This window comes from Alligator sinensis, unplaced genomic scaffold (genome assembly GCF_000455745.1).
Source record: "Alligator sinensis unplaced genomic scaffold, ASM45574v1 scaffold839_1, whole genome shotgun sequence".
Lineage (NCBI taxonomy): Eukaryota > Metazoa > Chordata > Crocodylia > Alligatoridae > Alligator > Alligator sinensis.
This window is the reverse complement of record NW_005841885.1, coordinates 508,273-519,322: the sequence shown is the minus strand read 5'-3', so window position 1 is coordinate 519,322 and position 11,050 is coordinate 508,273. Positions and strand designations below refer to the sequence as shown.

General features: G+C 43.3%; 1 protein-coding gene across 1 annotated transcript; it reads right to left on the bottom strand.

The window, feature by feature from the left end:
- Positions 1–1,290: 1,290 nt before the first annotated feature.
- Positions 1,291–11,050, bottom strand: GATA2 (GATA binding protein 2; the record flags this gene model as incomplete). Its single annotated transcript, XM_006017813.3, has 4 exons — positions 1,291–3,907; positions 4,728–4,853; positions 7,828–7,973; positions 10,693–11,050. Coding segments are annotated over 4 exons (930 nt in total), but the record flags the coding sequence as incomplete, so codon positions are not given.

Below are 11,050 nucleotides of genomic sequence, written 5' to 3'. Positions count from 1 at the left end.
TTTCAGATATAACCCAATTTTAGATCTGTTTTATGGTTGGTTTGTTTCTTTTTAAATAAAAGTTGCAAAGTGAACTTGAATGGTATCTTTGCCATCAACCACTTTTTATTGGTGTTTGCATTAAGCCTTGCTAAGCAAGTTAGTGAGATGATTAATTCCTTCGAACTGGAAGCCTTGTATCTGTTAGAGGCACTCTGAAGCAAATCTATAGCATCTCTAATATTTTTATTTGCAAGCATTGCTCACAAGCAGAGCCAGAGGTGAGGCTGCAGGTTTAGAGAGACAATGATGGAAAGTGCATGAATTTGCTAACAGCAACTGGGGTTATTTTCCTTAATCTGTAAACAATTATACGTCAGCCTGCTTCTACTGAAATGAGAAGCAGAATTCCATGGATTTCAGGGGGAGCAGGATCACATCTTTCACCTGTTGTTCAACTTCTGCTTTAACAGGAGAGGTGCCAACCCCCGGGTTCCCTCCCTGAAGTCTGTGGGAGTTGCAGGTGCATCTCTTCCTACTAGTTCCTTAAGTAGGTCAGAGGCATACACCTGGATTAAACCAGTCCTCAGAGCTGTAACCCTGCGACAGCTGCTTGTGGCCTGGGCGCAATGTGTTGGTGCCTTTGTCCTGGCACACTGGTGTCAATCACACGCACCACAGCTGGAACTAACTGCCCTTCTTAGCAGTCTCCACTGAGGCTCTGCTCCCTTGCCATCCTCAGAGGGCACCATCAAGGGCAGGGGTGAGGCACAGTGACAGGGAAGAATCTCCCAAAGAAGCTATCCTTGCTGTTGCCTGTACTACATCTTATCTCTAGGGACACAGAGAACAACTTTGGTCTCTAAGTCTGTCAGACACCGGTGTTGTTGCCCCCTCCATGTCAGTCACAGCAGAAAACTCCTTGGTGATCCTGGAGCAGGGAACAAGCCTTATTCAGCACCCACTGCAGGATTTCTTTTTTATTTTAAACCTCACACCCCAGGTTGTTAAGTGATATGGATGCTGTGCTGGATTTTAAACTGGTTTAGAATCTGTAATATATTTAAAGGGTGTGAACTTACATCAACATAAAACCCTGATAATGCTCTTTTGTACTTAACATTTTCTATATTAAAAGTCATTCCAAAGCTATTTTTCCTTAACCACATTAACCTTTTTGCAATATTGATTGCTGAGGCTTCACACAGTTTAAAATTAATAATTCCACTGGCCTTCAGCACCCCATAAATATTCTATCCCTTCCCTAACAAACTATAGGCTTAGTGGCATGAAACAGGGCACAAATTACTTTCACAAAAAGGTATTTTATTATTCTTAGCAGGATTCACCTTGAAGGAATATGAGTAAAGCATACACTTTTTACAGACAATATATAAACATGTTGTACATAATTAACAATAACTTAGTTCACTAATTCAAAAATAAGCAAAATTAAAAAAAATAAAAATAAAACCAGAAAATACTGCAGAATTTTTATGCTGATACAGGTAAAAATAATTTAAATCTTGACTGCTGTTGTCTATGCTGCAGTGACTGACAATATATTGCACTTTGTCAACAGTATATCAGTAACCCTTCTTCTGCCCCAGAACCCTTCCCTCCCCCCTCAAAACCTACAGAAATTTGAGCTGGGTACAAATAATGTACAGCTGTACCATAGTAAAAGACAAAAAGTTAAAAGGACCAAATTTTGACTCAGTAGATTACAAATTCTTACTGTTTCTCCCAACAATTTTTTCCCATTCATTTATTTCCACTTCTTTACAAAGTGCAGCTATATGCCTACAGAGACCAGAAGGAGGAGGAAAGCAGGATATCCATGGCTGCTTGGTCCTTAGTTCATTATCAAATATTTGAATTATATATTTAGAAAAAAAAATGTACATCCATTTTGTATGTTTCTTTAAAGCAGGACTTTTGCAGTAAAATACAATTGGCGTGATGAAAAAAAAGTCAAAGTTAAAAAAAAAAAAAGCTTGTCACAGAGTTAAGCTTACGTGGTTTACATTATCAAACCCCTCTGCTCATTGGGGCATTTTCATCAGAAGTATAGCTAAATATGTACATCGTATGTTATACTGGAGTTTGTGTTCATGAGAGGCATCAGATCATAACAATCAATAGAATACACTTCACATTGGCAATAGCTTTGTTTTCGGTTGTTTACATACAATATGGTTTAATAATGGGACATTTTTAATTTTTTTTTTAGTTATTTTTTTTAAATATAAAATGTGCTCCGGAAAACAGTCGTTCCCCTTAGAACGTCACCGTCCCTTCACCTCATCAGCTGTTACAGCGGCTGGGATTTGAAGGATGTGTGAAGCTGAAACTGATTGTCTCTCTCTTTCTCCCCTCCAGTGATCTTAACCTAAAACTTCTGCCCTTCCTCACTCCCGAATGTGAAGTCCGCTGAGGGGCTGGCATGCCCACAGACAGCTTGTGCTCCGGCTTCTCATGGACTTTGTAGCCAGATTATGGTGAGTATACCACAGGCAGCTAGTCTACATCTTAAATTGACAGCTGCCAACAGAACAAAATCAAAATGCTTCAACCTCAAGAGTTTTTGAATGGGATATTTTTCTGCCCTATGCTGGTTTTTGCGGTTGCTGACAGACTTTTAGAAGTTAGATGGGACAGGTTCATAAGAGCCCCTGTCACTCAGTCCCAGCCAGTGCAAGATTGTTTTCTACAACTGTATTTTTCAGTGATTTATCCTATTGAGTTGCCTAGTTTGGGGATAACTTTTTAAAAATAAAATCTTTTATGTTAAGGAAAAAAAATGTAAGAATGATGTCAAAATAATCTGCATCTTGGGCTCATTACAAATCGCCTATCACAGCTACATTTTTGCTTTGTTTTCTTCTCTTGTATCCTTTACCTAGCAGATATTTTTTGTATGTAAAACCGATGAAGGAGAGTCAAGGGGTAGTTGTTTAGCACTGTGCTTTTCCTGTTATGAATCTGTTTTCTAGCAGGGCAGACATTCATAAAAAAAACAAAAAACAAATAACAAACAGAAAAAGAAAAAGCACAAAAACATGCAAGTCAGAAGATTTGAGGCTCTCAGAGGAAAACAGGAGCAAAATAAATAATAACTTTCTGTGTCTGATTCCTTGTTAAAAATTAAGCTTCTATAAAGTTGTCCTTTGTTTTTCCCTCCCCCAAACAAAGTCAATGATAGAAATCCAGCATGGGTGGCTACCAGCCTCTCTTCTGCCATGGGGGCTGTTAATTTCTTTACAATATTCACAGTAATAACAAAGAGAGAAAGGAGAGCCAGTTCCAGCTTCTTTCTTCTGCTGCTTCTGCCACCTTTCGTTTTTCGCTGGACCAGTAGGTATCAAACAGGTGAGTTCTTCTTTTTCCTTATACCTGAGGGGGCAAAGTGCATATAGGCACCATTAAGCGTTTCTGCAGAAGACCCATAATTGCAAAGTTTTTAGTCCAGCGCTAAGAATTGAACCACACTGGAGCAAGATCCCTTTTTTTCCTTCCTTTTTTCTTCCCTACATTCTCCTCTTGGCAGAATCTTTTCTTACATGTTGTCATTTTAGGCAAAGCCCCATGTTCTTAATCTCTGTGCGGGTCTCTTGGTCTTCAGATTCTATCCCATAGCTGTAACCATGCTGGATGGATGTGGATGTCCAAATGAGATGCTGGAAGATGGGTGGATGGGGGTAGGGGTCGGTAAGATGTGTCCAGAGTGGCTAAAAGGTGGCAAATGCCCCATTGGAGCCATGTGACTGGCAAGGGCGGCAGCGCTGAATGGAGACGATTTCTCTTGCATGCACTTGGACAGTTCCTCAAAACACTCTGAGCCTTTCTTGCTTTTCTTTGATTTGTTGGACATTTTCCTATTCCTGGTCTGAATTCCTTCCTTTTTCATGGTCAGAGGCCTGTTCACCTGCAAGAAATGAGAAAATCAGGCTCATGCAGACAAAATGACCTTATTGTGCAAAAATGAAAATATTTGGACAGCCCCTGTGTGTTTTCCTGGACGGAGACTTTCTTCTAGCCAAAAAAAATGGTCTCTCTCTCTCAGATCTTGTTTATATTGATTTGTTTAATGAACGCCCCCCCCCCCTTTCCCCCTCCAAACATGAAAAACAAGTTGGACTGAATTTGGCAGCTTAGAGCTATCCTTCCCTCAGGCTTACCCTCAGACCCCCATACATTTCCTAATAGAAGAGATCAAACAAGGCAGCACACACTGACCCAAATTCACTTCTAAGACAGAAGCAGCTTCGTCTCAGCAAAGCTTCAGCCTCCATTATTTAAGAGTTTAAATAACATCTGTTGTGTCAAATGAATCCTGCTTGTATCCCTCTCTTTTTTTAAAATTTGAATATAATATTAAAAGCATATCTTCACAATGATACAGGAAAATGCCCCACTGGGATTACCCTTTGCACAGAATCCATTTTAAATAGCCTCTGCATTTCTACAGGGGACAGCACACAAGGCATGCTTCATTAAAACAACCAAGTGTTGTAACTATTTTGCCTGATTTGCCCAAGCTTTGGAAGCCAAGCTAATACATTGTAATGTCAGTGAACTTAGCATCACTATGCCAACAAAGAATGGCTGTGACTCCCCAGGGGAACCTTGCAGGGGGAAAAAAAAAAATCTTCTGAAACCAATAAAAGGTCAGGGCACACCATGCAGTTGAGGCATCAATCCCAGCTAAGCAAGCAGAGACACACACAAGACAAGCAAATACTCACATTGTGCAATTTATAGTAAAGTCCACAGGCATTACATACTGGGTCCCCATTTGCATTACGTCGCCATAAGGTGGTAGTGGTCGTCTGGCAGTTGGCACAACAGGTCCCTGCTCTCCTAGCTGCTGACTAACCAAAAATAAAAGGGAGAAATCAATAATGTATCTGGTAGGGAAGTGGGGGGGAAACTTACTTTAAAGGTCAAGTTAGGCCCAACATTTTGGATTCGTAACTAAGCCCAAGATTTTACAAAATGTATAGGGCTGGAGAAATGTTACTGCGGTTTTTTTAATGTTTCTGTTTAAATTTCAGTACACCCCTGTGGTGTCTGCAACCCAAACAATGTGAGGTGGTGTTAGTGCATGAAAGCCAGACAGGGAGACGGAGCGGTCTCTCTGAATAGACGATGCAAAAAATAAAAGAATGTTAAAATCGGGGAGAGAATAAACTTGATGCTTAAAATTAAAAGCTTTCCTTCCTGATCTTGGGGATGGCGGGGGGGAATGTTTTTATTTTAAACATTCTTCCTATTATCTATTTGGTGCTAAAAAGACCAGTCTTCATTTTTAGAACGTGATTTCTAATCTGACACTGTCCCTTGAAAGAAGGCACAAAAGAAAAACAACTGCATTACTTAAATGGGTGCTGTATTTATCAGAGCCATCACTAAAATTTCAGTTTCCATTTACAAATGAAAGGGAAAAAACAAAACCGGCTCCAACTTTCTTTAAATATTTAGCAAACCAAATCTCATGCCCCGCAGCAATGAGCCTGCTGACTGTACTACTATTGCCTCAGTCTCTGCTCATTTTCTACACTGACAAGCCCCAAAATGATCATCTTTTAAAAATGTGATACCTTTAATCATATTGGCCTGCTGAACCCTTAAGGAGGGGAAAAGAAAACAACCTTTCAGCCTTCCAAAATGAACTCTGCTATATAGGCAAAAATGTAAATGTGAGCAAAATATCCCTTGTTTTCAGGACAGGACCATAGCTGGGAGACCCTACAAAAAAACACACCCAAGATGCTAGGGTGCCCACTCAGAAAAATGTTGAGTCTGGACAAAAAGCTCAGGGGAACCCTCCTGAGGAAGGTGCTGGGGCTCTCCATAAAGCACACCCCGTTTTGTGCAGTTCTGAGAATTTGGAGGACTGAGCATTTCTTTTTGCAAGTATTTCTAACATGGCTAAAGTGCAATAATCTCCCAGGAGCCCTCCTCTGGAAGGATTTTTGTAACTTGGGGTGAGAAAAACTGCCCATTCACTGACTCAAGCTTATGATGCTGCTCTAGAGGCATTGAGCCTCTTGCAGATCCTATACTGAAACCACTTGGTTTCCCTTCACTAGGGGACTTTTTACACTTTGCTCTGCCCATCTCCTGCAATGGAGAGTGGTCCAGATAGCAAAATACAAATTGATCATGCTCCGAAGACTGGCCTGATCCTGTTCTCCCTGCTACTTTGCTTATGTCAGAAACTGAAGCTGCTGGAATATTCAGTAGCACAAAATCAGAATCAGGCCCTAGTGAGGTTAGCCCTCTGCTAGCCTAGAAGAACAGAGCCAGAGGCCAGAGCAGAGGTTGGGTGGATCCCCATTTATACATGCACATACATGCAAGCCAAGAGGCCTCTGGGTTTTGAAAATAGTTTTTGAATGCGCGCTAAGAAAAGTTATCATTATTAATAAACTCCTAAATGAACAGAGGAGTCTTCTGTCCCACACGCATGAGCAAGTCAAAGAGAAACAAATATAAAACTAAACATTTAAGATAAAAACAAGAACTCCCCCCTCTGCCAAAAAATAAAAGTTCCCCAACCCCCTTGGCAGTAAGTTTAAGTACAACAGTCTCCCAGCGCACTAGAAGGTGGAGAGCTATGTTTGCATATTTGAGATGGCTTATTGATACTGAACTATGCTGCTTAACTCTGTGGACTGTCCTATTCAGTCTGGCAAGGACTTGAGCCTGCAAGATGATAATGTTACACTGTTGTCTTAACATTTCTCTATATGTCAGTCACCTTAGAAGGAAAGCAAGTCATTAAGAAACTTGCATAGCTGAAATTCTGACTCACTATAGAAATCCTCTGTATCCCATCCCAGCATTAGATCATTAATGCTGGTCTCTTCCCTTTCCCGCCTCCCCTGCAACCAGTCCCAGTAAAATGGCCCCCAAATGGCTAAAAGATTTGGGCACTATAAATCACATGGTTCTGAAAAAAAATATATTTATTATTCTTAGCATTTTACTCATTATTTGTGGAGGAGAGTGTATTAGAAATTTCAAAACAGCGAGCATGACTGGCATGCCTTGCCTATAGAAACTCTCTAAAGCTTTTAGAGTCAGGAAACAGATACACAAAGTTTCCTTATCTTTAACGTACAGATATCCGGATAGGAAACTACTACCAGGAGCTTAGAAAGGACATTTTTTTTAATCACTCAAATGAAAATAAAAAGTATAGGTGACTCCATGGAAAAATAATAGGATTTTTTTTTTTAAACATCAGGGGATTGTCTGAGGAGGGAACCAATATTAATATTGTTAGGGACTATAAGAGTAAATCTTACTTCATGGCCTTTAAACAAATAATTATTAAGTAGGGAGCCTTGGCTTTGACTCCTATTTTCTTTTCTTTCTGTTTTGTTTTTTTGGGTTGGGATTTCTGTTTAATCCCAACATGTTCGAGGGTATTCATGCCCGTAACCCTTTCAATTCCGGTACATTTCTGAACTGTCCCAAGAGGCCAAATATAAGAGAAATGAAATCAAGGCTGTCATCGGAGGTTAAAGTTAGGCATTCATAAGGAGAAAGAGAGACTTGTTGTCCTGCACATTTTCCATCAGGAATGAAGTCTAGGAATATAAGCTAGCTTGCAAGCCTGCCCACATTCTATACCTTGGCATGTAACTGCTATGGGTGGAGTCCCTGAAATCTGCCCTGAGGCTTTGCTGTGACCTCTGAGTGACATGAATCTCCTGTACAGTACATCTAGAATCCATACAGGGTCTGAAGCAAAGGAGAGGAGACACATTATGCCTGTCTGTGTGTGGTCCCTTTGCACAATTTATCCCCAAGCCCAGCAAAGACAGAGACACCTACCAGTCTTCGTTTAGGTTTAATAAGAGGTCGGTTTTGACCGTTCATTTTGTGGTAGAGCCCGCAGGCGTTACACAGGTAATGCCCAGTGCCGTCTCTTCTCCAGAGAGGGGTGGCAGTAGCTCCACAGTTCACACACTCTCTGCCTTCTAAATGGAAACACGAAGAAACCGGATTTCTTTCTTTAAAAACAAATTCACAAGAGCTTTTTGCATTGTCCTTTAGGCATCTTCCAGAAGTCAAAACAGTGTGTTATTCAAGCTTAATCAGACAGCAGTGACATCTACAGCACATGCAACAAGGGTCTAACGTTGCCCAGTACACCCAGCCTCCGACTAGCAATTTATGCCATCAGAAATGGGCCACTCTCTCGGCAAGGTGAGAAAGAGTGACACTCTTATTGTGTCAAATGGAACTTCTCATTTCAGTAACAAGAACTGCCTTCCTCTGTGCTGAGCGCAGTCCCTCATCCCCTCTCCATTGTACCTCTACAGTAAGATCAGATGTTGTACTGCCACACACATTTGCGCTCTCTCGCGCACACACACACACAAAGCAAGCAGTTTGAAGGTGTGGGGGAGGGAAAGAATTGTCTGGAATTGAATACAAGGCAGAAAGACCCCCCCCCCCCATCTCCCTCCCTTCTCGATACATTTTTGTTCTAATACAAAAAGAAAAAAAATTAAGCAAGCCAGTTTGGAACTGGAACCAGAAAATAAATGGCTCAGGAATTATAGCATAAAGCTGTTTGAAGTGCAGCTGGACTTTATTTTGAGAAACAGGTTCCCCCCCCCCCCCCCTTTTTTTTTCATGCTTTACTTTTTAACAGTATAATTTGGGCAGGGGGCGGTTGGCCTGTTACTATTTCCTTATTAAGTCTTTGCTGAGCAGCAGAACTGCACGCAGAGCGGCCCGACTAGACCAGAACACACAGCTCCTTAGATAGAGGCTAGCTTCTGCCTCAGAAAGCTATTTACTGCAAGTTCACTGGCCTCTGATGGTTCCAGGGCAGGTCTGCTTAATATAGGAAATTCACTTAATATAGTTTATGCAAATGGTACAGTATTTAGCTGCAGAGGAAATTCTCTTTTGCTATTAACTGGAGCCGGCCACGCTGAGTTCAGCAGGGCTTGTGTCTCCTTTAATCTTGGCAGTGGGTGGCTTTCAAACAACACAGTCTGCAGTGAAAAATGAGGGGAGCTCTGCAGAGCTGCGTTCCTAGCTTTTGTCCCTCCTAGGGCAGGAAGCTGCAGGAGTCGTCGTGTCGTGAGTCTTAGTTTTCCTACAAAAACACTGAGTGGTCACGAACTTTCCCTAGTTCCATACACAGGGGGCTCCCTTAAAAAAAAATCCCTCATTTCCCCCATCTAATAAAACCCTGGGCAGCTCAGGGGGAGAAAAAAAAAAAAGAGAAAGAAAGGGAAAAAAAAGCCATTAAGGATCCATTTATCTGCCGTTGACTGCTGTGTTTGGGAGCTGTTTCCAAAAGCAGAAGGCTGGGGTGCTAATTGTAATTGAATTTTCTTTTGAGTGTTTTAAAAAAACCAAACCAAAACCCCAAAACAAAATGAAAACAAGAACAGGGGATATTGGAGGGGGGAGTATATATTTTTCCTTCCTAAAAAGGGTCATCTGAAATGGGAGCTGATGAAGTTGTAAAATAGATGATATTTTTGTTGCACAGCACATAAAAGAGATCAGGTTTCTGAATTACTGGCTGAATGACTGTTGTTTTTTTTTTTAAAGAGGTGTTTTTTGTGTGTGCATATATATGTATTTATATATGAAATACATAAATATATGAACCATCTACAGCTAGCTGGCTGGCTGGATACACCTATATAAATATGCCCACAAAGATATATCCCTTTTTTTTTAAAGCCTCTCAAGACTGTCCCACTACACAGGATTTGATTTTCCCTTCACCTCTGAGAATGGAAAACAAGGACAATTATTAGAAATTCTCAGCACTTCCTTACCCGGGTCTAGAAATACAACTGGTCTGATGGCAGGGGGAGATCGACAACTTCAGTGATCAGCGAATTAGCTAGTTTTTGAAATGCAGGTTTAGGGACAAACTGTATCCCGAGGGTACTGAAGGTGGGAATGATCTGCGATCCTTTTGGAGCAAGCAGGGCTCTGAGACAAGGGAGGATCGCGTTTGATCTCCTAGCTTTTAGTGTTTTTGGCGTGGAGGGAAGCCAGCGATTGCTCGGCACCTTCAGCCCTCAGCCCTGGTATGTAAACTATATCTGAACTTTTGCTCCATTCCGGATCCGAAGGAAACCGAGGCCCTCTTCGGCTTCAAGCAACCGGCCTGGTAAGTTTCGCTTTCAAACGCCTGGTTCAGCTCGGGAAGGGGAAGCACCGGCCTGGTCGCGGATCAGCCAAGATGCCATTAACGATCCGGCAACAAAAGCAGCTCGCTAGAGATTCCCCCGCCCAGCCGGTGCTCAAGTACAACCCCGGGGTCTGGTCCAAATTTCCAGCGGTCACAACGAGCCCGGGCCCTTCTTTCCGAGCCAGACTTATTTCCCCGCATGACCCCCAATTTGCACAACTGAGATCCGCCAGGGTTTCTTCCCCGCCGTGCTCCGTCTGTCAGAGCCGGCGCTGAGAACCAGGAGCCAGTGCCTGCACCCTGCTCCAGCCAGCCAGGCAGCAGGGAGTCGGAAAAAGCCCCCGATCAAGGAGAGGGCAGACGGGAACGCTCCCGAGCTCCTTCCCCTGAGCTCCAGAAAAGGAAGGGACAAAAAAAAAACCCTGCTCCGACTGCGACCCCAAAGGAGAGTTTGCCACGCACACGCAGACACGCACACACGCCCCGCCACACGCGCAGGCAGGCCCGGGAGAGGGCGCGGGGCTCACCTGAGCACGACCTCGCCTTGCTCCTCTGCTTGGGGGTGAAGCTGGAGGCCGGGCCGCCCAGGAAGCCGCCGGGGTGGAAGAGGCTGCTGCTGTAGTCGTGGGCGGCGGGCACGTAGGACGGGTAGGTGGGGATGGGGTGGTGGGTGGAGGGCTGCGCCCCCATGGAGCTCAGGCTGCTCCGCAGCGGGCTGGCGCTCTCCACCTTCATGCCGTCCGCCAGGGACACCTGGTACTTGATGCTGTCCTTCTCCTCCTGCCGGGCGCCGGCCGAGGACGAGGAGGGCGAGGCGGCGCTGGTGGAGCTGGGGTCCGGGGACACCTCCTTGGGCGGGGGGGGCGGGGAGCCGAAGAGGGGCGA